This window comes from Artemia sp. Qi Xiang Cuo, chromosome 21 (assembly GCF_049724085.1).
Source record: "Artemia sp. Qi Xiang Cuo chromosome 21, ASM4972408v1, whole genome shotgun sequence".
NCBI classification, from domain to species: Eukaryota; Metazoa; Arthropoda; class Branchiopoda; order Anostraca; family Artemiidae; genus Artemia; species Artemia sp. Qi Xiang Cuo.
The window spans coordinates 28,225,236-28,249,143 of NC_142814.1; the positions used below are offsets into that span (position 1 = coordinate 28,225,236).

Sequence of the window (23,908 nt, forward strand, 5' to 3'; positions counted from 1 at the left end):
TTAAAAAATCACCACGTATACCACTACTATATAGCTTTTGAACTAGTATATCATGATCAACAGAGTCAAATGCTTTAGTAATATCCAAAAATATCGAAGCTATCTTCAGACCCTTGTCTAAAGCATCATTAATAAAAGTTGTTAAAAACAAAACTCCGTGCTCTGTAGAATGATGACTCCTAAACCCAAACTGACTAGAACTAAAAAATTGTCTTTTCTCGAAAAAACTTACCATCCTACTATGAATCAACTTTTCAAACACTCTAGAAATAAGTCGCAGTAAAAAAATCGGTCTATAATCACTAAAACAATTCTTATCCCCTCCTTTAAATATCGGGATAACATTCGCGCACTTTAGACAATCAGGAAATATTCCAGCTTTTAAACAATTATTTATCAGTCCTAAAAAATGACTAGATATAACAGGTAAAATCGACTTCAAAGCCTTCAACGAAATAAAATCGCCTCCTGATGCACCATTTTTCATATTATTTATAATATCAAATAATTCATCAATAGTTACAGATTTAAGATACGCAGACACATCACAATCATCAGGTAGGAACTGACGAAAATCTCCATCTTGATCAAATACTGGCACCGATGATGACACACGCTGCCCAATAGTAGCGAAGTGATTACACATCTCATCTGCAACATTATTATTCATTCCCATATTATCTGGACGGATCAAGACGCTACCAGGGCAAGTCACCGACATAATCAATTTCCAAGTCTTACTCGGGTTTCCCTCAACTTTTTTTAATTTAACCTTATAATATTCTACCTTAGCCAGTCGGAGTGCAGCATTTAACCTACTATTATAAACTATATATATTACTTTATCATGAGGATCATTGCTCCTTGTTGACAACTTATATAAAAAACGTCTTCTATTAATTGACTGTAACAAACTCTTTGTAATCCAAGGTTTATTTGGAGACACCCTTCTCTTCTGTATTCCTGACACTTCACAACATTCCAAAAACGTATCCTTAATCTTACCATACCAAAGCTCAAACTTCAAATTTAAATCTAATTCTTCTTGTAAAGATTTAAAGTCTAACTGTTCTATCCTAAGCTTAAATCTTGAAATAGTATTTGAATCAACTATTAATTTCTTAGGCTTAGGGCGAGCATCACAATTAATATTAATATTCTTAAATATACCCGGAACTAATATAGCCAAACCAAAGTGATCCGAAACATCATTTAACACAACACTCGACGAATCATGGAGAACATTCAAAAATACAATATCAATTAGAGATTAAGATGAATCCGTCACTCTAGTACAAATATTTACAGCAGGATGCATCCCATAACCTAACATTAAATTCAAAAAATTTCGGGCTTTTAAGTTAGATGCTAACAATTTCAAATCAATGTTAAAATCTCCACACACACAACACGGCATGTTCTTACGAGTTAAAAGGTCCATTTGTTGCTATAATAATTCTAAAAAACAATCTACCCTAGCTGAAGGGGGGTGGTAACAAACAGCAATAAAAAATGGGTCACCATTCTTATCAACCTCCGCAACAAAACACTCAAAAATCATCTCTTTATTAACACACAAATCATCCCTAACCTTCACATTCAAATCAGTTCTAATATACAGGGCAAGTCCTCCATGCTGATGTTGAGTACGGTTCTTAACATACATATTATAATTTAAAATATCCAATAGTCCAGAATTATTATTCATTAACCATGTTTCAGTAAGTGCAAGAATATGAAAATCAGATAGCATACACAGCTCCGACAAATAATCCAATGTACTATTTAACCCCTGACAATTCAGATGAAAAATGCCAAGTTTATCCGGTGCCAGTCTAGTATGTAAATCAACTGGGCACTTATAATTAACCTTCGGAAAAACATCATCTACCCCCATATCAAAATCCCTGTGAAGTACCCCTAATCCTAAATCTGAAACACTCAATGGATTATTCTCAAGCCAATCCAAACGATCATTACCAACAATTACCATTTTTTATAAAATATATATATATATATATAAAAAAGAAAAGGAGGGTAGTTGCAACCAAACCTAACCAACTGAATAACTTACTATAACTCGGAGGGTCGGTGGTCCCGTTTCCAACGTAATCGAAGCTCCAGAGAAAACACAATATAACCTAAAAATAATAAGAAATATATTAACAAAATAGTATAAATAAACAAACGAATACAAAAAAGCTGAAAAAATTTTCCCTAACACTAGCCTGTCACAATACAGGCTTACTGTTTCCATTACTGAATTCCAGAAAATTATAATTGAAGAAAACGCAATGATCTACCTGTGTCTACCACTTACCCATTCTAAAATCTAACAAAAACTAAATAAATGAGGAAAAAATAATAACTTTTCATTTTTTTTCCATAAACACAAATACAAAAAAAAAAAAAAAAAAACTAAATAAAAATATCTTAACAAACTCTTAATTCACCATTCATGATATAACCATCTATTGGTCACATAACTCAGGGATAGGCTCATCGTAACCAAATTTTGCCGCCACACCACCACGATCGATCTGTATATATGCTGGAACTGTATTGGAAACCCATGATGAAACTCCTATAGCATTTAATCTAGATTTCTTTACATACAACTTCCTTCGAGCTTCGCGAACTGATATTGGTGCATCATCGCTAACAGATACATTTCTATGGTGTCCAATAACTACGCCCTTTACATTATTTTAATAAAAAAGGGTACTGGTTAAGTAAGTGGTAAACACGCGATATATTATATAGGGAAGATACTTAAGAAACTAGTCAAACGGGTTTGTTTCAATAAAAAATTGGATTGCAAACCGTGGTTTGTCACTGCGTTTACAACACAGTTCATATAATTATCCAGTAAGTTTATCGCAGATCATTTCTGGTCTTCGTTCTTGGTGCGAACAAAAAAGTCCTCCCACTTCTTTCTGCATTAGCGGGTTAGTCTGTTTCCTATTGTTTCCAACAAAGTGCATTATTCGTAATAGCGGGTTTCCACATGTTTCCGATTAGATCACAGTCTGACTTGTCTACCCGTGAAAAGATCTGATGCCGCCTATGTTTCTATCTGCAAAAACGTTCTCTGGAGCACTCGCACCTTGGTCCGGGTTTTTATAATGGGTGAGATAGGGAAAGATCATACTGGATAATTATATAAACTGTGGTTTACAATATTTAAACTTTTGTTTTATGGGATTTAGGGGGGAAAAGGTACATATGTTAGGTTAAGTATTTAATATATAATCAGCTTTACAACCTCCCCCGCCGGTGAAACGATAGATAAGACATATTTTTATCATCTATACTAATTTAATCCTATTTTGTTTTATTTAATTAGCATTAAAGAAACTTCACTTATCGCGTGTTTACCGCTTTCTTAACCAGTACAAAAAAAAGTCAAAAATTGCTAAATCATTATAAATCTCGTATTATTTATTTGAAATATTGCACCGCTAAAATTTCTACGCCTGGGACAAGTGCCCTCTCTGCCCCCTTAAACCGCCTCTGCACTTTTATAATCTTCATTGATTTTATCATGATTTAAAACATCCTGAAAATGTTCCACCCCTCTCTTCATATCACTGATTGAGGGCACCTGTTGCTTAAAAAGCCGGTATGTATTTTCATGTCTGTTCAAACTAACCATTTCCCAGTATTCTATGGCCATTGGTTCAGTAGGCTACGATCAATAATGGGAAAAAAATGACGAAAGAAAAGAAACGAGGAGCTACTTCAGTGTCTCCCCACATGATTCGCCACCCAGACTTGTTTTAATCCAGTTCTCGACCAAAGCTTTATAATGTCTAAGAAACGTTAGGCATTTCACTCAAAATTAAGTCTTATTACAGAAAATATTTTTAATGTGGGATTTTGAGATCTACTATTTCATAATTATTTTCTGGAAATCTAGAAGTGAATGTGAATTTATCGTTGCAATAATTTTATTTCTATTCGTGTACAACATTATGTAGTTCATAAGAAGTTTACTTTAAACTAGAGTAGTTTATTTTTTACTAATTTTAGTTTTTAATAGACTTGAAAAAAAAAGATTCCCCCTTCTGAATAATACTGGTGAACTTTCTAAAACTCCTGAGGAAGTTTTCTTCTTTGTTTCAAGATCCACATATCAAAAAAAATTCATCTGTTCCAGGTTAGAAGTTGCAAACATGCTGATAATGACTACTACTACTCACTGCAGCACCAATCCGCCTAAGGCCAAAACAGCTGCGCACGCTCCTTCTCCATCTCAATCTAATCCCTTTTTACACCCTCCCAAGACGTACCGATACCCTTTAAATCCTTTCTTACGACCTCTTCCCACTCCGTTCGGGGACGGCCTGATTTTCTTTGAGCCCTAGATGGGTGACCGGAAAGGACAATATCAGGCAATCTGTGATCCTTTATCAACAAAACTTGTCCTAGCCGTCAGGTATGGGGACTTTATGAACGCAGTGGTGTTACTTGGCAACACAGCACTTATCTCGTATAGCCACTACACTCAGGAAGTGAAGTTAGGTTAATCCTAATGAAATAGACCTAAGTATAATGAAAATAAAATACTTTAGAAACAAAATAATGGAAAATACAACAGAGAATTGCCCCCAGAGCGCATTTCAAATGGTTTCTAACCTAACCTAATCAAAATGCCAACTAAAATATTTAAAGAAAATATAACTAGGCTACATCACTACATTGTACTTTATCTCTCTCACGGTTAGCTCATTATCACCGAGTACATACTGAGATACTGAAAGAAACCAGTTCTACATAGAGCAAGAGCTTGAGTGTGGTGGCTCTAAGAGATAACTACCGACAAGACTATTACTGGAATTTTATTTACTGGAAAGTTGACTAATGCAATCTTTCTTCCAGTTTATTTCATGTTCAGCATTCCTGAGATCTCTGCTCGTCATTTGCCTATGCCGTCCTATTTTTGGGTTTGTACATCCACATCAGCGACAATGTTCCCATGTACATCCGAAACACGACGAGGTAAGTAGCAAGTGAGCATCAGTTATATTAAATTAATTTAAAAAAAGAAGTTTTTCCCAGGGAAGTAGATCGAAGTTGAAACTTAAAACGAGCAAAAATTATTACTTCACAGCCTATCTAACATATACCAATAAAACTAATGCAAATAAATCAACTGGTGATATTTCCCTATGGCAGTAAAGGCAAAAAAAAAGTACAAGAGAAGGAATTTTGATTGAACTGGTAATTTTATCAAATGAGCGAAATTTTATACGCTGGGATAATTTTTCGAGGGGTAACCGTCTAGGGAGGGAATCATCCGGGAGGGGCATTAGCCAGAAAAGTGTTAATGCACAAATAACTGCGAAAAATCATTGAAAGTCGAGTTCAAAGTGTATTCTTTGGGTAGGGGTGCGGGGAATTAATTGGACACTATAAATACTTAAACAACTTAGAGATTTCCGTTGAAAGTCAAATTCGAAACCGCGTTTTTTCTCTGACTTTACCTGTAACTGTCGTTCTAAGATTTTTAATTACGTCTGAAAAATAGAGTGGGGGGTTACCTGTGACTCCATAAATATATAAACATGTCAAATGGATGGTAAGTTTGAACGAAACCAGGCATAGGCGTACGTAGCTTCTTGTCTAGGGAGGGGCAACCTGATGAAGGGCGGGGGGAAGTTGAAGTTATATTGTCAGTTCACAAAACCTTACATTGCCAGCAAGTTCTATCATACATATGAAATCTTTATTAATAAGTAATCACCAAAAATCATAAACAAGCTTCAGTATTAATCTTCTTGGATTAGAGCTAAATTTTTCCAAGACATTATGGATAATTGCTTCTTGTTTGACGTTTATTCTGTCATTTCGGCTCTTTATTTCCAGCTCTTTCAACCATCTATATTTTATCATCTGCTTTTTCAACCTTCTGCTTTTTCAGCCATATCTAGTGTGAATTTGAAGTTCTAGGGGGGAAGCAGCCCCGTCTGTACGCCCTAGAAACCAGGGGCGTAGTTTGCTATGGGGCAGGGGGCAGCTACCACTCCCAAACCTTGGTTTGCCCCCTCCCCCAGATCCCAGTTCCCCTTCCCCCCCCCCAGCTGAAGTTTAGTATCTTCCAAAATCTTGTCAAAAAAAAGATAAACCTGCATAATTCAAGCATCAACAGAAACAGATCAGTTTTTAGTACATATTTACCTTATACAGTACTATAAGTTACCTTTCTATAGTAGTATAAAGTACCTTTTCACTTGGTACTTTTAAAGTACTAAATAGTACCTTTATGATACCAAACGGCTTACTTTTTAGTTTTTACGGTCTTTTTCACTTGGTTTAGGAAAATTGGCTTCAACTTTGCCCCCCTCCCCCAGGATTTTGACGAAATTATTCCCCTGACGAAAACCCTACCAGGGTCTAGTCTAACCTGAATTTTGATCACAAGGATCGCTAAGGAACGTTTATTTGGGGACATATATATATATATATATATATATATATATATATATATATATATATATATATATATATATATATATATATATACACACACACACACACACACACACACACACACACACACACACACACACACACACACACACACACACACACACACACACATATATATATATATATATATATATATATATATATATATATATATATATATATATATATATATATATATATATATATATATATATATATATATATATATATATATATATATATATATATATATATATATATATATATTATATATATATATATATATATATATATATATATATATATATATATATATATATATATATATATATATATATATATATATATATATATATATATATATATATATATATATATATATATATATATATATATATATATATATATATATATATATATATATATATATATATATATATACATATATATATATATACATATATATATATATATATATATATATATATATATATATATTTCTCCTTCAGATCATTACGGTGGAGTTGACCACTTCAAGTTGGGCCCTCTTCTGTTCCTTTTTCTGCCCATATTTAGCACTTCAACTATCTTAGAATTTAATTAAGTAACAACTTAGTGATTCAACAGATGTAAATGATTGTAATAATCAACCAATAGTATCCATTCGAGTTCATTAAATCGAATCCAATTTATGCTCGTGGGTTTTGATTGAAAATTTAATAGGGCTATAAAAAGTGCACAATATCACAGTAACTTGTCTTTCACTTCGAAGTTTACTTAATACTAAGCAAAAAATAAGAAATGTAAAAGAAAACTTAATTACAACGCCTAACTATGACATAGGTGATCTTATCACCATATCTCTTCAACCTCTTTCTAAATGCCGTTCTGTCAATGATGCAGTCGGAATATGGCGCAACAATAGGAGGGGTGCTAATAGAGAATCTTGCCTACGCTGATGATATTGATGAGCTAGCCAACTCTACACAAGAATTGCCGGCACAAGCTGATAAACTCTACGATACCACAAAGCCGTACGGAATGGAGATCAATGCCAGCAAGACCAAAGTCATGGTAACTACGAGACGTGAACTAGACAACCCGCCCATTATCACCATAGGCGGGAGACAGGTTGAAACGGTTGACCACTTCCTGTACCTTGGTAGCCTACTCTCCTCAGATAATTGCCATATCTCTGACGTGAAACGTCGACTTGCACTTGCTAGCTCTAGCTTCCGAAGACTAGCCAACCTCTGGAAAAGTAACCACCTATCCAACAAACTCAAAATGCGCCTATTCAACAGTTTAGTAATCCCCATAGTTATTTATGACTGTGAAACATGGACTCTGAAAACCGAAGACGAAATAAAACTTCTAGCTTTTGAGGTGAGATGCCTCCGTCGCATTTCTAGAATCAAATGCACTGACCGAATCCCAAATGTGGAAGTACGTCAAAGGCTCCAGTCCACTGAAACCATACTCAGTAAAATCAAGAAGCAACAACTGCACTGGTTCGGCCACGTCAAGCGAATGGAGCCGAGCCGCCTTCCGAAAAATGCCCTTGAAGGATCCCTCCATGGCCTTCGCCCACGTGGCAGACCACGAAAACGATGGATGGAGAACTTCCACTTCGACAACGTCAAGATAGCCCTGTTATCACGTATCGCACCAGATAGAGCAATGTACCGAGCCCTTAGGCATGAGCTAGCAAGAGGAGTGGCCCCAAAACGTGCCACGAGGATGGGCGGGACCTAAGTAAGTAACTGTGACATAACTTTGACCTAATTGCTTCTATAAGACACTGAAATGTAATTAGCTTTTCTCGGTTAGTTTGTCAATCAAGGCGGGTGACAGAACAGAAATTCTCAAAGCGTCAATATCAGTCAAATGATAATTCCTTTGAACTGATTTTCATTATTATTCGAGGAGGTAGACTAAAATATTTTTAGGGACTGACCTCCGGTGCTTAAATTAGAAATTTTTGGTCCGATTAATAGAAAAAAACAGAATTCATACTTCCTGATGATGTAAGTCTCATTAAAACTGGATGTCTGTGTATCAGGCCCAAATTGAAAGAAATTAATAGTTTTTTCTAAGATATCTGGAAAAATTTAGTGTCGGCTGTTCGTTTTCTCTCGTTTATTTTACTCTATTATCTAAGTTGTATAAGCTATATCAAGGCCGCCAACATAATTCTAAATAGTTTGACCACACAATCTAAAAACGTTTATAATGGACGAGATAGGACAAGTCTTTATCGTACCACATCCCCTTAAAGATATTATTATTCTTGCTGCTTTCATTTTCCTACAATATTTGATTAGCATTTTTTATTTATTTTTATTGCTATGTCTATTTGGCAGGTGCCTGTTTGAAGTCTATTCGCAGATCAATAAATTGTCATTTTTTCTCTTTGAATAATAATTTAGTTTTTAATAAATTGTTGCATTCTTTTATATTAGCCTGTCCTACAAATAATATTGCACGTACTGATAAAAATAACTATGTAGGATTTCCTATTTTATAGCCACTAGGAACTGTATTGCCTAACTGACTATACCTGAACTATATTGCCTAAATGATTGTCTAACTTTTGAAGTCTGAGTATTCGCCCTGACTTTGGAAAATGCTCATTTAACTCAAAGATGGCAGCAGTTAGGGAAAGTTTAAGGTTTTACCAAGATTCGTGATAGCCTTATTTGCTCTGTACCATACTTAAGCTGACGCAGTGTCAATTCTCTGCTCTGGATGTAGTAAAAACCAGTGGAAAAATATCGTTTGAATACTGATAGATTTGCAACTATAATGCAGTCAAAACAACTTTGCCTCCGAGACTCTAACTGTGTTTTGGAGTGTCTAATTCCTCCAACTCTAATTTATTTGTCTCAGAAAAATATGGAAGGCTTCGATTCAACATGATCCACAATTGGAGAAAAATGATGCGTATTGAAAGCTTTCACCTTACGTAGTGTTTGTTGTCTCCGCTTTTTACTTGTAGTTTCATTTTATTGTCTGTTCCCAGTTATTATTTTACGGTATCTGAATTTTAAAGTTGGTTTTAGATTCTTGTCGAAAACAATACATTGAAAGTTGGTGTACAACAAAAGCAGTAAAAAACAGGAACGAGCGTGTGCCCCCTTTTTTAGTCAGCCGTGTTTGGAGGGGAAAAATTGGCACTGGAAAGCTTATTTTATACAAAAAAAATTGACCTTTTAGCTCTATACACAGGCGAAATGAAAATATGTTAGAGATGTGAAGATAAATCGCCTCTCTTTTGGGGCCTCCGTGTCTTTGGCAACATCTAGTAAAACAGAACTCAGCGTAGTAAATATTTTCTCCGATATCTAGTGAAAATTAAGCCTCCGTAGTGGCAACCCTAGTATTTGTCTTGTTGCCTTGATAAAGGATGGGGGAAAGAGATCAAGCTCTTCAAAAAGGGATGAGTGAATATAACTTATAGAAAGTGGTCACTGAAGCTAGATTTAACATTTTATTTGAAGGTATTATTATTCTTGCTACCTACATCTTACTGTACTGTTTGATTAGTTTTTTTTTATGCACTGTTATTGCTATGTCTATTTGGCAGGTGCCTGTTTGAAGTCTATTCGCAGAGTCATAAATTAGTTTTTTTCTTTTTGAGTATCAATTATTTTTCTTTGTTGTTGAAATCAAATTGCTACATCCTATTGTATTACCCTTCTCTACAAATAGTATTGCACACACTGACAAGTAATTGTGTGGGATTTCAAATTTCGAAGTTACTGTTGAATGTTTCTTATTTGTCCATTTCGAAATTAAGAAAAAAATTATTTTTTTGCATAAATAGTTCCTGTTATTTCCGTGGCCCGTGACATATAGATAAATACCGCATGCTATAGCAAAATGGTGTTTTGGATTTTACATTGTTGGTTTACTGATAAAATATTAATTTAAATGATTTTTCAGACCGAGAACAAACTATTATTTTAGGAAAACTATGAACCCTGATCAACTTTCTACGTTCATAAAGGCATCGTTTAAAAGTAAAAGCAAGTGTCAAATTCAAATATTTAGAACGCACCTTGACTATGCTCATACTAAAATATACTTGCGCTACTACTAAATAACTAATATGCTACTAAAGTGTAATTACCGACGCTCGGACACCTAGGTAAGCACCGCGAATTTTTTCCTAACAGAGGATTCTTACATTGTGATCAAAATTATCTTTTTAAACATTATTTCCTTCGTTTTTCTTTATTTTATGGACACAAGAGACACAGGGGCATGAGTAGGATGGGACTCAAAGAAAAAGATGGACGACCAGACGTATAGGAGACAGGTTTTGAGAAACACAGAAATGTCCTCCTGCTGGCAAGAGTGCTGCCTTTTGCACCAACAGAACTGGCTTGTCCAGATACAAATCAATGGTTGGGTGTTAAAGGGGATCCCGTTCAGACTATTTATTTACTGGTACTGCAAAAGGAAATTATATCTTAGAGTCCTTCAGCGGCTGCTTATATGCTTCATCAGTGTGGGTTTTCATGTACGCACTGAAAAATATTTAGTTTCAAATAATATTGGATCAAGAAAAATTCTCCGCTCCGCAGAAATTTCTTCTTCGCTGAAAATTCTTCCCGGACAATTCTCCCCACGTACATAACTGAGCAGCCAAAAAGAAAGTAAGAGAAATAAAAATAATTCTGTGTTTGAATTCTGGAAAATCCTCCTCGTGTAAAATTTCCCCTGGAACCCAACCCCCCACTCCCCCCCCTCAAGGAAAATTTTCTCTTCTGAAAACTTCTCCTGGAGATTCCATTTCCCGCAATTTCTCCGAACAATTCTTTGCTCGGAAAAACCTTCCCACATGTAAAATTGAGCAGCCACAGAGACAGTAAGACAAATAAAAATAATTCCATATATGCATTTTGGAAAATAATTCTGGAAATCCACCCTCTCCTTTGGAAAATTTCTCCTGGAAAACTTATCCCGGAAAAGTATTCCCACATGTAAAAAATCAAGTAAGTCAACTTAGTTAAGATAAATGTCTATATTGACCATTTATCTAGTATGTACTTTTCAGGAACGAATGTTCCACCGTGCAGTATTACTTCTTTTGCAACTGGGAAGCTCAACATATCCTTTCTTGATGCTCATAGATCCATTAGTAATCTCAGGATTGTCAGTCGACGGAGGTAGGCCCTCTTTGGGGAAACATTGTTGTTTGTTGCCACAAAATGGCAGAAAACGTCACTTTCCCATGGTATAGTCTTTCCAGTCATTAAAAAAGGACATTAGATCCTTTAGTTTCCACTCGACTAAGCCTTCACTAGATTGTCCAAGACCCTTGATTCGATACGATCACCCCTGAAAAAAAAAAGAAAAAAAAAGAAGCAAACAAATAAAGACGATAATGTAATAGCTCTTCTGGCAAAAAAAAAATGTACAATCCCACATTTTTGTTGATAGGACGTTAAAACCTCTACTGTAGGGTTCTCTGATACGCTGAATCTGTTGGGGAGAATTTTGTTAAGATCGCTTGACTTTTGTTTCCCCCTTTTTTGAAAATAAAGGAGATCTAGGGCTCGTAGCTTCTGATGGGTGTCATTAAACTTATTAAATTTTATATATTTGGAATCAGCATAAAAACTCAATTATCTTGAGGTATTAATTGTTATGAAAACTTTTAGAGTTTCGGTTACTATTAGGCCGAGTCGCTTATTACTTACAGTTCGTTACCTCGAACTGCTTGATTAATCACTTTCCTTTTAGGGGGGGGGTTCAAAATATAGCTTTTAATAGAAGAGAGTGCTGTCATTGTTTCATCTGTTTTGGGTGGCAGGGTTTGAGTAGTTCAGAGGCAAAAAAAGAGATGAATAAGGATGAAGACACATTGGTAGTTGTCTTTTCAGTGTAGCCTACCACTAACGGGAAAAATACCCAGGATGTGTTTTTTTCTTCTTATCTATTTGTGCATGGGAATGTGTCAAAGTTTCTTTTGTGCTGTAGTGCGTATGCTATAAACTAGAATATGTTGCACTTATCTGTATTGTACAGTGTTTATCTAGCCAAACTTCTAGGATACAAAAGTAATTCCCTCAATTTAGATAATAAGGTGCATTTGTGAGTTGAATACTGAAACAATGTTTCCTAATATTTTGTTTGTTTTGTTTTCAAGGTCATACATGGTACCCATATTGAGCCAGCCCATGTAATGAAGAAAATATCTTTAGATCAACAACTTAGAATAAATTTATTTTACGACGAGAGAATGTACAAGTAAGTATACGCTTTTTATTTGTCACAGTTTGAAAAATTAACACGTGGCATATTTTTTTGATTGATATAAGATTAATGATGTCAAACAAGATTTTGGTTTTAAAAGGGCTGTCATAATAATTTAGAAAATATAGCGAATTTCCGTTTTTAGTAAAACAAAAAAAAAGGGTTGCCTTAAAGGCAACAAGAAAATTACTAAAACCTTCCTGTGATGTGTTAAAGTAGGTTTAAAGAATTCATATAAAAACCGGGATTAAACAAGAAAAATTTGGAATAAAATCAGAAAACTTTTGTTTGAGAAACATGGGTCATAGGATATCTAAAAGAGGAAAGACGAGTTTACTAACCATTAGTTGAGCTGTCGACGTAAACTAGCCTAGGGTCTAATCCATTTTTTCTAGTAGTTTGTTTGGTTCTTGATATGTTTAGACGTTTCTAATTTTGTAAAATATGTTTTTAGGCTTTAAAGACTTCTCCCACTCCTCCTCCTACACAAATACCGCATCACCTCCGCCCCTGTAGCTGGTGCGCATCTATGCAATTCTGAATAACATCTAGTTTACAGGATAAACGGTCTGTAATAATGGTTCATTCTTTTTATGGAATGTATGGGCGATAAGACAAGTTTTTACCACCGAATGCCTCTGTGTCCTCTGAAATAAGGATGACTATTTAAATAGCCTTTTAATAGTTCTAGGCTGTTTCGCATATTTGAGTCACAATTGTTTGTGGTGCAAAATTGTCCACATTGCCACATTGATGGATTGGCCACACTGATGTAGCGGAATCTCTTGTTTTTACTTAAAAAGGGCATTTGAACTTTGTAATTCCCATTTAAATTAGGCCTCTATTCTGTGTTTTTGACCACTGGTTCGATCTGATTATCCCCTGGAAAACAAAAAACTAATCTTCCTTGACCATGCTATTCGGTAAAAATACAAACAATTTCGACATTTTGTATATAGTAGCCCTTTCTCTACGATCGTGCAAACTGTCTTATGATACTAACTTCTGATGAGTAAATTTGAAATTACAATCAACAAAAAAAGGCTTCATTTGACTGATATTTAAGTAGGAGGGACCCAATAGACGCGATCAGTACATAATTTATTCATGGTTTATTGATCCACTAAGGGAGAGAACTTCTGGGAAATTGGTTTAGGCTGAAACTCAAAGCGGAGAGCGATTTGGCTGAGAAATTGAATTACATAGTCGACAGGGAATTATTGATCAACGAAGGGAATTAAGAATTACAATATAGCTTCTCTGATCTATAGGTCTGAGAGATAAATTAATATTCTATTTTTAAATATGGCTTCTCAGGTCTTTAGGTCTGACAGACTAAACTAATAATATTCTACTCTAAGCCATAATACTGTAAGCTAGGAACAACCTTAGATATATTTTCAGAAACTCATACGCAGATCTAAAACTAGATTGCAACTATATTTTACGCGGGAAATGGCTTCTTGGAACTTCAAACGTAACAGCTGCAGGACTCCAAAACAAAGGAACTGCATTAATTACTTTTAAGGGATTATTTAAGCAAAACTAGTTTGAGACATTCTAGGGATTTTAAAACGCTAAACAGTCTGAGACATTTTAGAAGATGATCTGGGCTGAAACTCTGTGGTCGTTATACTACACAAGTTCCATTTGAACTGAGCTGTAAGGTCCCCAACCCCAAAAGGCCCCCTAGCTACAGACCTCTAAAGCTAAAACTTTAAACTCTAAACTTAAAGTTAACTCTTCAACGCTTAAGTTAGACTAAGCTATCATGAGTGCTCATGATAACCTAATCTAACCTAACTTAAACGTGGAGAAACTTCTAACTTTAAATACGTAAACTGTAAGTAAAAATACTCAAAACTCTTACATTTTAAAGAATAAAATGTATTCAACTACCTAACGTTTTACGCTAAAACTCTAAGCTTTAATACCAAACTAAAACTCTAAACTAAAACTCTATAACTAAAAACTAGACTACAAGTATAAATTAAAACTCTTAACGAAAACTAAACTACAACTATAAACTACTAGTTTTAATTAAAACTGAACTAAACTATAACTCTAAGGTAGGACTCGAAACTCTAAACTCCCATCTCTAAACTAAAACTCTTAACTAAAACTAAACTAAAACTATAACTCTGTCTAAAACTCTAAGCTAAGACTCTAAACTATAACTCTAACTAAAACTCAAAGCTAAGACTCTAAACTAAAACTCTAAACTCTAAGCTAGAATCCTATACTTATATTCTTAACTAGACCTATACTAAACTATACCTCTAACTAAAACTCTAAGCTAAGACTCTAAACTAAAACTCTAAACTCTAAACTAAAACTCTTAACTACTATAACTAACTAAAATTGTACTAAACTGAAACTCTAAACTAAAACTCTTATCTAAAACTAAACTGAACTAAAAGGGCAAGGAAAAACTCTAAGCTATGACTCTAGGCTAAAACTCTAAACTAAAACGTTTAGCTAAAACTAAACTACAAGTCCAAAAACCCTTAACTAAAACTAAAAAAAATATAACTCTAACTAAAACTGTAAGTGCTGAGAGTCTAACTTGAAACTCTAGACTCTGAACTAGAACTAAACTAAAACTCTTAACAAAAATTAAACTAAACTAAACTATAACTCTAACTAAAACTCTAAACTCTAAACTAAAACTCTGAAGTCTAAACTAAAACTCTTAACTAAAATTATACTAAACTATAACTCAAACTAAAACTCTAAGATAAAACTCTAAACTAAGACTCTGACGTCTAAACTAAAACTCGTAGCTAAAACTAACCTACAACTCTAAACTAAAACTCTTTACTAAAACTAAACTAGAACTCTAAACTATAACTCCTAACAGAAACTAAACTGTAAGTCTAAAATAAAACTCTTTACTAAAACTAAAGACTATAACTCTAACTAAAACTCTGAGCCAACACTCTAAATTTAAACTCTAGACTCTAAATTAAAACTAAACTATAACTCTAACTAAAACTCTAAGCTAAGACTCTAAACTAAAACTCTTATCTAAAACTAAACAACACCTCTAAACTAAAATTCTTAACTAAAACTAAACTAAACTATAACTCCAACTAAAACTCTAAGCTAAGACTCTAAACTAAAACTCCAATATCTAAACTAAAATTCTTAACTAAAACTAAAATCTAACTAAAACTGTAAAATAAAACTGTAAACTAAAACTATAAACTCTAAACTATAACTCTTAAGTAAAACTAAACTATAGATCTAAACTAAAGCTCCTAACTAAAACTAAACTAAACTAATACTTTAAACTAAAACTAAAGTAAACTATAACTCTAACTAAAACTCTAAGCTAACACTCTAAATTAAAACTCTAGACTCTAAACTAAAACTAAACTAAACTATAAATCTAACTAAAACTCTAAAACTATAAACTAAAAATATTATCTAAAAATAAGCAACAACTATAAACTAAAATTATTAACTAAAACTAAACTAAACTATAACTCTAACTAAAACTCTAAGCTAAGACTCTAAACTAAAACTCTGAATTAAAACTAAACTAAACTATAACTCTAACTAAAACTGTAAGCTAATACTAAACTGAAACTCTAAATTAAAACTCTTATCTAAAACTAAACTGAACTAAAAGTGCAAGGAAAAACTCTAAGCTATGACTCTAGGCTAAAACTCTAAACTAAAACGTTTAGCTAAAACTAAACTACAAGTCCAAAAACACTTAACTAAAACTAAAATAAATATAACTCTAACTAAAACTATTAAGAGTCTAACTTGAAACTCTAGACTCTGAACTACAACTAAACTAAACTATAACTCTAAACTAAAACTCTTAACAAAAATTAAACTAAACTATAACTCTAACTAAAACTCTAAACTAAAACTCTGAAGTCTAAACTAAAACTCTTAACTAAAACTAAACTATAACTCTAAGCTAAAACTCTAAACTAAAACTCTAAACTCTAAACTAAAACTCTTAACTAAAACTAAACTACAACTCTAAACTAAAACTCTTTACTAAAATTAAACTACAACTCTAAACTAAAACTAACTCTTAACTAAAACTAAAGTAAACTATAACTGTAACTAAAACTCTAAGCTAACACTATTAATTAAAACTCTAGACTCTAAAACTAAACAACAGCTCGAAACTAAAATTCTTAAGTAAAAATAAACTAAACTGTAAGTCTTAATAAAACACTAAGCTAAGAATCTAAACTAAAAATCGGAATTACAACTAAACTAAACTATAACTCTAAGCTAAGACTCAAAACTAAAATTCCAATATCTAAACTAAAACTCTTAACTATAACTAAACTCTAACTAAAGCTCTAACTAAAACTCTAAAGTAAAACTGTAAACTAAAACTATAAACTCTAAACTATAACTCATAAGTAAAACTAAACTATAGATTAAACTAAAGCTCCTAACTAAAACTAAACTAGACTATAACCTTAAACTAAAACTAAAGTAAACTATAACTCTAACTAAAACTCTAAACTAAAACTCTAAATTAAAACTATAGACTATAAACTAAAACTAAAGTAAACTATAACTCTAACTAAAACTGTAAACTAAAACTCTTATCTAAAACTAAACAACACCTCTATACTAAAATTCTTAACTAAAACTAAACTAAACTATAACTCTAACCAAAACTCTAAGCTAAGACTCAAAACTAAAACTCTGAATTAAAACTAAACTAAACTATAACTCTAACTAAAACTCCAAGCTAAGACTCTAAACTAAAACTCTAAACTCTAACTAAAACTCTTAACTAATATAACTCTAACTAAAACTGTAAGCTAATACCAAACTGAAACTCTAAACTAAAACTCTTATCTAAAACTAAACTAAACTAAAAGTGTAAGGAAAAACTCTAAGCTATGACTCAAGGCTGAAAATCTAAACTAAAGCGTTTGGCTAAAACTAAACTACAAGTCCAAAAACACTTAACTAAAACTAAAATAAAATATAACTCTAACTAAAACTATAAGTGCTGAGAGTATAACTTGAAACTCTAGACTCTGAACTACAACTAAACTAAACTATAACTCTAACCAAAACTGTAAGCTAATATCAAACTAAAACTCTAAACTAAAACTCATATCTAAAACTAAACTACAACTCTAAATTAAAACTCTTAACTAAGACTAAACTACAACTCTAAACTAAAACTCTTAACAAAAATTAAACTAAACTATAACTCTAACTCAAACTCTAAACTCTAACTCTAAAGTCTAAACTAAAACTCTTAACTAAAAGTAAACTTAACTATAACTCTAACTAAAACTCTAAGCTAAAACTCTATACTCTAAACTAAAACTCTTAACTAAAACTAAACTAAAACTCTAAACTAAAATCTGAACGAAAACTCTTAACTAAAACTAAACTCTAAGTCTAAACTAAAACTCTGAACTAAAAATAAAATAAACTATAACTCTAACTAAAACTCTAAGCTAATATCAAACTAAAACTAAAACTCATATCTAAAACTAAACTACAACTCTAAACTAAAACTCTTAACTAAAACTAAACTACAACTCTAAACTACTAGTTTTAACGAAAATTAAACTAAACTATAACTCTAATTAAAACTCTAAACTCTAAACTTTAACTCTGAAGTCTAAAACTGTTAACTAAAATTAAACTAAACTATAACTCTAACTAAAACTCTAAGCTAACACTCTAAACTAAAACTCTAAATTCTCAACTAAAGATAAACTAAACTATAAATAGAACTAAAACTCTAAGCTAAGACTCTAAACTCTAACTAAAACTGAAAGCTAAGATACTAAACTCTAAACAAAAATTCTTAACTAAAACTAAACTAAACTATAACTCTAACTAAAACTGTAAGCTAATACCAAACTGAAACTCTAAACTAAAACTCTTATCTAAAACTAAACTAAACTAAAAGTACAATGAAAAACTCTAAGCTATGACTCTAAAAGTCTAAACTAAAACTCTTAACTAAAATTAAACTAAACTATAACTCTAAGCTAAGACTCTAAGCTAAAACTCTAAACTCTAAACTAAAATTCCTAACTAAAACTAAGCTACAACTCTAAACTAAAACTCTTAACTAATACTAAACTAAACTAAAAGTGCAACGGAAACTCTAAACTCTAAACTAAAACTCTTATCTAAAACTAAACAAATCCTCTAAACTAAAATTTTTAACTAAAACTAAATTAAACTATTACTCTAACTAAAACTATAAGCTAAGACTCTAAACTAAAACTCTGAATTAAGACTAAACTAAACTATAATTATAACTATAACTATACTCTAACTCTAACTATAAACTGTAAGCTAATACCAAACTGAAACTGTAAACTAAAACTCTTATCTAAAACTAAACTAAACTAAAAGTGCAATGAAAAACTCTAAGCTATGACTCTAGGCTGAAACTATAAACTAAAACGTTTAGCTAAAACTAAACTACGAGTCCAAAAACACTAAACCAAAATAAAATATAACCCTAACTAAAACTCTAAGGGCTGAAATTCTAACTTGAAATTCTAGACTCTGAACTACAACTAAACTAAACTATAACTCGAACTAAAACTGTAAGCTAATACCAAACTGAAACTCTAAACTAAATCCCTTATCTAAAACTAAACTAAACTAAAAGTGCAATGAAAAACTCTAAGTTATGACTCTAGGCTGAAACTCTAAACTAAAGCGTTTGGCTAAAACTAAAATATGACTCCAAAAACACTTAAATAAAACTAAAATAAAATATAACTCTAACTAAAACTATAAGTGCTGAGAGTCTAACAAACTCTAGACTCTGAACTACAACTAAACTAAACTATAACTCTAACTAAAACTGTAAGCTAATATCAAACTAAAACTCATATCTAAAACTAAACAACAACTCTAAACTAAAACTCTTAACTAAAACTAAACTAAACTACAATTGTAAACTAAAACTCTTAACTAAAACTAAACAACAACTCTAAACTAAAACTCTTAACTAAAACTAAACTACAATTATAAACTAAAACTCTTAACTAAAACTAAACTATAAGTCTAAACTAAAACTATTAACTAAAAATAAAGTTAACTATAACTCTAACTATAACTTTAAGCTAACACTCTAAATTAAAACTATAGACTCTAAACTAGACTAAACTATAGTTCTAACTGAAACTCTAAGCTCTAAACTAAAACTATCATCTAAAACTAAAAAAACACCTCTAAACTAAAAATTCTTAACTAAAACTAAACTATAACTCTAACTAAAACTTTAAGCTAAGACTCTAAACTAAAACTCTGAATTAAAACTAAACTAAATTATAACTCTAACTAAAACTCTAAGCTAAGAATCAAAACTAAAACTCCAATATCCAAACTTAAACTCTTAAATAACACTAAACTAAAGCAATAACTTTAACTAAAACTTTAATTTAAAACTGTAAACTAAACTATAGACTCTAAACTAAAACTCTTAAGTAAAACAAAACTACAGATCTGAACTAAAGCTCCTAACTAAAACTAAACTAAACTCTAACTCTAACATAAACACTAATCTAAGATTCTAAACTAAAACTCTAAATTCTCAACTAAAACTAAACTAAACTATGAATAGAAATAAAACTCTAAGCTAAGACTCTAAACTAAAACTCTAAACTCTAACTAAAACTCTAAGCTAAGACTCTAAACTCTAAACAAAAACTCTTAACTACAACTAAACTAAACTATAACTCTGACTAAGACTCTAAACTAAAACTCTAAACTAAAACTCTTAACTACTATAACTCTAACTAAAACTTTAAGCAAATACAAAACTGAAACTCTAAACTTAAACTCTTATCTAAAACTAAACTAAACCAAAAGTGCAAGGAAAAACTCTAAACTATGACTCTAAAAAACTAAAACTCTAAAAAAACTATAAAACTCAAATCTAAAACTAAACAACAACTCTAAACTAAAACTTTTAACTAAAACTAAACTAAACTACAACTCTAAACTAAAATTCTTAACTAAAACTCTAAAATCTAAACTAAAACTCTAAAGTCTAAACTAAAACTCTTAACTAAAATTAAACTAAGCTATAACTCTAACTAAAACTCTAAGCTAATACTCTAAGCTAAAACTCTAAACTAAAATTCCTAACTAAAACTAAGCTACAACTCTAAACTAAAACTCTTAGCTAATACTAAACTAAACTAAAAGTGCAACTGAAATTCTAAACTATATATTAAAACTCTTATCTAAAACTCAACAAGACCTCTAAACTAAAATTTTTAACTAAAAATAATTTAAACTATTAATCTAACTAAAACTATAAGCTAATACTCTAAACTAAAACTCTGAATTAAAACTAAACTAAACTATAATTCTAACTATAAATATACTCTAACTCTAACTATAAACTGTAAGCTAATACCAAACTGAAACTCTAAACTAAAACTCTTATCTAAAACTAAACTAAACTAAAAGTGCAATGAAAAACTCTAAAACATGACTCTAGACTGAGACTCTAAAATAAAACGTTTAGCTAAAACTAAACTAAGCGTCCCAAAACACTTAACTAAAATAAAATATAACTCTAACTATAACTCTAAGGTCTAAAATTCTAACTTGAAATTTTAGACTCTGAACTACAACTAAACTAAACTATAACTCTAACTAATACTGTAAGCTAATACCAAACTGAAACTCTAAACTAAAACCCTTAACTAAAACTAATCTAACCTAAAAGTGCAATGAAAAACTCTAAGCTATGACTCTAGGCTGAAACTCTAAACTAAAACGTTTAGCTAAAACTAAACTATAACTCCAAAAACACTTAACTACAACTAAAATAAAATATAACTCTAACTAAAACTATAAGTGCTGAGAGTCTAACTTGAAACTCTAGACTCTGAACTACAACTAAACTAAACTATAACTCTAACTAAAACTGTAAGCTAATACCAAACTGAAACTCTAAACTAAAACTCTTATCTATAACTAAACTAAACTAAAAGTGCAATGAAAAACTCTAAGCTATGACTCTAGGCTAAAACTCTAAACTAAAACGTTTAGCTAAAACTAAACTACACGTCCAATAACACTTAACTAAAATAAAATATAACCCTAACTAAAACTCTAAGGGCTGAGATTCTAACTTGAAATTCTAGACTCTGAACTACAACTAAACTAAACTATAACTCGAACTAACACTGTAAACTAATATCAAACTAAAACTCATATCTAAAACTAAACAACAACCCTAAACTAAAACTCTTAACTAAAACTAAACTAAACTACAATTGTAAACTAAAACTAAACTACAACTCTAAACTAAAAATCTTAACTAAAACTAAACTATAATTCTAAACTAAAACTATTAAATAAAACTAAACTATAAGTCTAAACTAAAACTACTATCTAAAACTAAAATAAACTATAACTCTAACTAACACTCTAAATTAAAACTCTAGACTCTAAACTAAAACTAAACTAAACTATAATTCTAAATATAACTCTAAACTCTAAACTAAAACTCTCATCTAAAACTAAAAAAACAACTTTAAACTAAAAATTCTTAACTAAAACTAAACTATAACTCTAATTTAAACTCTACGTTTAAGCTAAGACTCTAAACTAAAACTATGAATTAAAATTAAACTAAACTATAACTCTAACTAAAACTCTAAACTAAGAATCAAAACTAAAACTCCAATATCCAAACTTAAACTCTTAAATAACCCTAAAATATAACTCTAACTAAAACTAAAGTAAAACTGTAAACTAAAACTATAAACTCTAAACTAAAACTCTTAAGTAAAACTAAACTAGAGATCTAAACTAAAGCTCCTAACTAAAACTAAACTAAACTATAACTCTAACAAAAACTCCAATCTAAGATTCTAAACTAAAGCTCTAAATTCTCAACTAAAACTAAACTAAACTATGAATAGAAATAAAACTCTAAGCTAAGACTCTAAACTAAAACTCTAAACTCTAACTAAAACTCTAAGCTAAGACTCTAAACTCTAAACAAAAACTCTTAACTACAACTAAACTAAACTATAACTCTAACTAAGACTCTAAACTAAAACTCTTAACTACTATAACTCTAACTAAAACTTCAAGCTAATACCAAACTGAAACTCTAAACTTAAACTCTTATCTAAAACTAAACTAAACCAAAAGTGCAAGGAAAAACTCTAAACTATGACTCTAAAAAAATAAAACTCTAAAAAAACTATAAAACTAAAATCTAAAACTAAACAACAACTCTAAACTAAAACTTTTAACTAAAAATAAACTAAACTACAAATCTAAACTAAGATTCTTAACTAAAACTATAAACTCTAAAATAAAACTCTAAAGTCTAAACTAAAACTCTTAACTAAAATTAAACTAAGCTATAACTCTAACTAAAACTCTAAGCTAAGACTCTAAGCTAAAACTCTAAACTAAAATTCCTTACTAAAACTAAACTACAACTCTAAACTAAAACTATTAGCTAATAATAAACAAAACTAAAAGTTCAACTGAAATTCTAAACTCTATATTAAAACTCTTATCTAAAACTCAACAAGACCTCTAAACTAACATTTTTAACTAAAAATAATCTAAACTATTACTCTAACTAAAAATATAAGCTAAGACTCTAAACTAAAACTCTGAATTAAGACTAAACTAAACTATAACTCTAACTAAAACTCTAAGCTAAGACTCAAAACTAAAATCTAATATCTAAACTAAACTAAAACTATAACTCTAACTAAAACTCTAAAGTAAAACTCTAAACTAAAACTATAAACTCTAAACTTAAACTCTTAAGTAAAACTAAACTAGAGATCTAAAATAAAGCTCCTAACTAACACTAAACTAAACTATAACTCTAACAAAAACTCTAAGCGAAGACTCTAAACTAAAACTCTAAATTCTCAACTCAAACTAAACTAAACTATAAATAGAGCTAAAACTCTAAGCTAAGACTCTAAACTAAGACTCTAAACTCTAACTAAAATTCTAAAGTCTAACTAAAATTCTAAGCTAAGACTTTAAACTCTAAACAAAAACTCTTAACTAAAACTAAACTATAACTCTAACTAAAACTCTAAGCTAAGACTCTAAACTAATACTCTAAACTCGGGGGAGGGGCGGGGGGCCCTTTAAGGGCCTGGGGAGAGGAGGGCCTTTTGAGGGGGCCTGGGGGGAGAAG

The 23,908-nt window shown here is 31.2% G+C and overlaps 1 protein-coding gene across 1 annotated transcript in view; it reads left to right on the plus strand.

Moving 5' to 3' along the window:
* Positions 1-23,908, plus strand: part of Invadolysin (leishmanolysin-like peptidase, invadolysin) — a 185,279-nt gene that overhangs the window by 27,744 nt on the left and 133,627 nt on the right. The window contains exons 3-4 of the mRNA XM_089106746.1: positions 4,882-5,001; positions 12,629-12,729. Coding sequence (XP_088962872.1) covers positions 4,882-5,001; positions 12,629-12,729 — 221 coding nt within the window. The remainder of the gene's footprint in view (positions 1-4,881; positions 5,002-12,628; positions 12,730-23,908) is intronic.